At 34.9% G+C, this 3,781-nt stretch overlaps 1 protein-coding gene across 2 annotated transcripts; it reads right to left on the minus strand.

Moving 5' to 3' along the window:
• Positions 1-1,010: 1,010 nt before the first annotated feature.
• On the minus strand, positions 1,011-3,285 carry LOC104906713 (uncharacterized). 2 transcript variants are annotated; one of them, XM_010695506.4, is made up of 2 exons: positions 2,318-3,269; positions 1,011-1,615 (listed from the first exon to the last, which is right to left on the minus strand). In XM_010695506.4, the coding sequence occupies exons 1-2, from the start codon at positions 2,984-2,986 to the stop codon at positions 1,499-1,501; spliced, it is 786 nt and encodes a 261-aa protein (XP_010693808.1). In that variant the 5' UTR covers positions 2,987-3,269; the 3' UTR covers positions 1,011-1,498. The 2 variants fall into 2 exon arrangements, with proteins under 2 accessions (XP_010693808.1, XP_010693810.1); XM_010695508.4 differs by having other exon boundaries at positions 1,409-1,645; positions 2,318-3,285.
• Positions 3,286-3,781: the final 496 nt, after the last annotated feature.

Here is a 3,781-nt window from a genome sequence, read left to right on the forward strand (position 1 = left end):
TTATCTACTAGTCATTTTATTGATTTCTTTGACTTAGATGTGTATTATGATCGCACAATATCCAAATTGCTCCACTCCATTTGAGTCATTCTCACTGTATCCTACAAGTCACATCTTAAAACACTCACTTATAGGCAACATGCATAGTGTATCAATGAAGTTATTGCCTACATAGTGGAGTCTGATTTGAGCTCGATTTTGATGAATTGCTCATAACATCCATATTATATCAAATTTGGGGTTATAATACCGAGAAAGCCTTGGTAACTAACTGTTTGAGTTCAAAAAAGACTCAAACACTCAAAAAGTTACACAATGGTACCATTATAACCTGGTATTGGTATCACATTGTTATCAGGATTGGTACCAAGACCTTACTTTGGTATCAAAATTTTCGGACAATGGTACCAATCTAACCTAGCATTGGTACCAAACAACACGCGAGTGAAATTTCCAAGGCTTAAAATGACCAAATTACCCCCGTTTGAGTCCCCTAAGAGACTCAAACGGTTGGTTGCCAAGACAAGCTCTATAATACCTCACCAAAAAGCTCATTATGAGGACTATTCATACATGTAGATGTCATGATGTAATCTTTTTAGGAAAAATTGACAGAAATAATCCCAACTATGACCGGTCCGCTCAAAATAATTCGAACTTTAGGTTATTCTAGAATAATCCAAATTTAGGGTACCTTCCCAAAATAATCCAAACTTTTATTATAATAGAGTTTGATTTCCTATCCTTTTAGACTTGTTTGATAACCCTTTATTCATCATTAATTCATAAATTAGATTAATGGTTGAGACCAAGTAACCCCGGGGAAGAAACATTCTTTAGTGTTTACAAAAGAATACCAAATGAGCACCATGAATAGTGTAAGAACACAGAAGTTGCGTACAAGCACCATTACAAGAATTAATCATCATGGCCAATAAAAAAACATAATTAGCAGCATATACTGGTCAGTAAATTCTCGTTTGAAGTAAGAAAATTTATGAAATTCAGAATAACTCGACAAACAAAATATCTATAGATTAAACAAGAAAGATGAAGAGAAGTCACAATCAATCTCAGCGAACCAACAACCGTGAAGATTGAATCATAGCTAATTCCAAAACACAAGTAAAATTTATTTATGAACAATATTTCTGTATGAATAGAAAATAAGCACAATAATGTCATGCAATATTATGGAGTATGGACCACGTTCCCTTCAACTTCTGGTACCTACTTGCTACTTTAGTCGGGTGTCCGACTCCGACATGGCTGTATAATAAATCCACAATGAATCTAATGTTACATTACAAGAAAGATTCAGAATCTATATGATATAGTACTTCAAACAGAATTTAGATTTTATGTACATCAGAAAGATCCTTTATAGAAAATATAATTGGATCGGATCAAGCTGAAAGAGTACTAAATATAAGCAAAATACTATTTACTGTCTGATTCCAGAAACACACAACATAACAGGGTCTTGCGGAGGAACCCTTTAAAGACCTTCATGATAACCTCCAATGGTAATATGAGCCCGAGTTACGGGAGCACCCCTCATTACAGTAATGGCTTCGTTTAGCTTTGTGGCACGGCGCACTGCTTGCTTCAATCTCTGAAATCAAAATAGTTTACATCAATTCACCTGAAAATAGTACTCCGATATCAAAAATGGTACAATGATGAAACATCAACAACGACGAAATAGTGATTATTAAGCAATGGATTAACAAGAGCCCGGATACCCACATTCCACATATATCAAACCACCTAAGGTCCTATTCTTTTGAGTTGGGCTGAATTAAAATGAGCTGAAATGAACGAATACCGTGTCAAAAACAACAGAGCCAATGTTAGGGGTATCATCATTCGTCACATATTCTAATTAAAGTTGCATTGGTATCCACAAGTAGGATCCAATATTGTATTGAATGACTTGCATTTTTGGACAATTTCAGCTCGACTCTTCATTTTACCTCAATTACTATGGATATGAATCCTTCAACACTTATAATCATAGATATAACTATAAAGTAGCCGAGTCCTGTCCCAAGCGAGTACCAAAGTCCGATCAACATAGTTTAGGAAACAATTCCCGATCCAAGAGTAGTTCTTAGATCACATGTGCATAAGAATGAAAATTCACATGCAAATCATAAATAGCAAAAACTACTTCTCAGATCAATTTCACATAAGTTGCCTACAATAAGAAACTCCAAGCATAAACTATAGAAAAGCACAATCTTGGATCAAAAATTAAAAAATCAGAACTTGAAATTCAGCAAACATAATAAAGTACAAAGATCAAGAAAAAAACCTTCTCATGTGTATAAAGTTGGAAGTGAAGCTCTTTCTTCTTCGGATCGTTGCAATTTTCCTTATGACGGTTACCTAAAACAATAAGAGAAACAGTAGCAGCAGCAAAACCAAAGGAGAAAAGAGCACCAATTCCAGTCATTGCCCATTTCCAAACATTCAAACCTTCATTGTTATGATCATCATCCCAATTTCCAGAAACTTCCTCCATGATTGAATTCTTTGAGAGCTTCTCTTCTTTGTTGATGGGTAATTCTTGTTTTTGCTCTGTTTCCTTTTCTTTTTCCTCAAATTTGTAAGTACCCACATCAATTTGAGGCAAAATTCCCTTGTTTAAAGACTTGGGTGAGTCCATTTTCATGTCGACAAATTCATTTTCCTTCAATTTTTTGAAGAAAACTTTGGAAACACTTTCCTGATGATCAGCTTCTTTGATCTGCTGAACATCAGATTTTGGTGTTTCAATTGGTAACTTTTCTGGGATTTTTTCAATCTTTTGATCAAACTGAATTGGCACAGGAATTGGATCAGAAATCTTCTGAAAATAGTTCATATCAATTAAAGTTGTAGTATTTGGAATTGATTTAGGGGAGAAGAGGTTATTCCCACCATCTTCATGAAGATCAATTAATCCTTCATCAGAGAGAAGATCCCACTCTTCAAGATCCATTTTTTAAGAGAAAAATAAAAGCTAAGAAAGAAGAAGAAATGATTTGATCATATACAGACTTTAGTGAAGAGAATATTAAGGGGTTTTTGAAGGTTTGATTATAAGAGTAATAATTTGATGAAAGGAGGTGCCGAGGTGGGCTTTCTCATTGGAGTGTAGTGTGGAGTTCAACTGTTACAAGGCTACTCCATGGGGTGAGAGAGTGGACCTTTCTGTTAACTTCTTTTGCTTTTAACCCCGTTTGTGTGGGAGAAGATTCAATTCCATCAACATCAACTACTCGCTGGGGAAGCTTATGCTTATCCTCCTCAAAAGATCGGCATTCTAAAGTGGTCCAATAACTACAAGGCATGGAGCGCCAGTTCATCTTGTATAAACTGCGCAAATCTAGTAGCATTTTCGTAAATTAATATCATTAATATTAGGAAAATTTATACAAAATAATCTTTTGTAAGTCATTTTTTGTAATTATTTTTTTTTTTTTTTTTTTTGCCAAGACACCTCTTAAACAAAAGTTTTTAGTCACGTTAAACTCATTGACGTCACTCCGGCTAATATTACAATCTTTTTTAAAAAAATTTTACCTACCACCAGCCTTAAAGGAACTAGAAAAAAGGGTGTTTATAGGGAGCACAAAGGGAATAGAGGTAATCAAATGGCGACACAGGTCGGACCGCACCAAAAAGAAATTTTGCCCATTAGTCTAGCCAGACCGAGCCAATTTTTTGTGTCCAAAGCCAAATTTTTAAGGCCAAAAACAACGGGCTTTCAAACCAAAACGGGACCATACCAAAA

This window comes from Beta vulgaris, chromosome 3, assembly GCF_026745355.1.
Source record: "Beta vulgaris subsp. vulgaris cultivar EL10 chromosome 3, EL10.2, whole genome shotgun sequence".
Taxonomy (NCBI): domain Eukaryota; kingdom Viridiplantae; phylum Streptophyta; class Magnoliopsida; order Caryophyllales; family Amaranthaceae; genus Beta; species Beta vulgaris.

What these genes read in the sequence shown, in the direction of transcription:
- LOC104906713 (XM_010695506.4), bottom strand. Translation starts at nt 2,986, where the DNA reads ATGGATCTTGAAGAGTGGGATCTTCTCTCTGATGAAGGATTAATTGAT. An exon ending in AACTTTATACACATGAGAAG is followed by an intron (nt 1,616 to 2,317) that starts GTTTTTTTCTTG and finishes TTTTGATTTCAG; the next exon opens with AGATTGAAGCAAGCAGTGCG.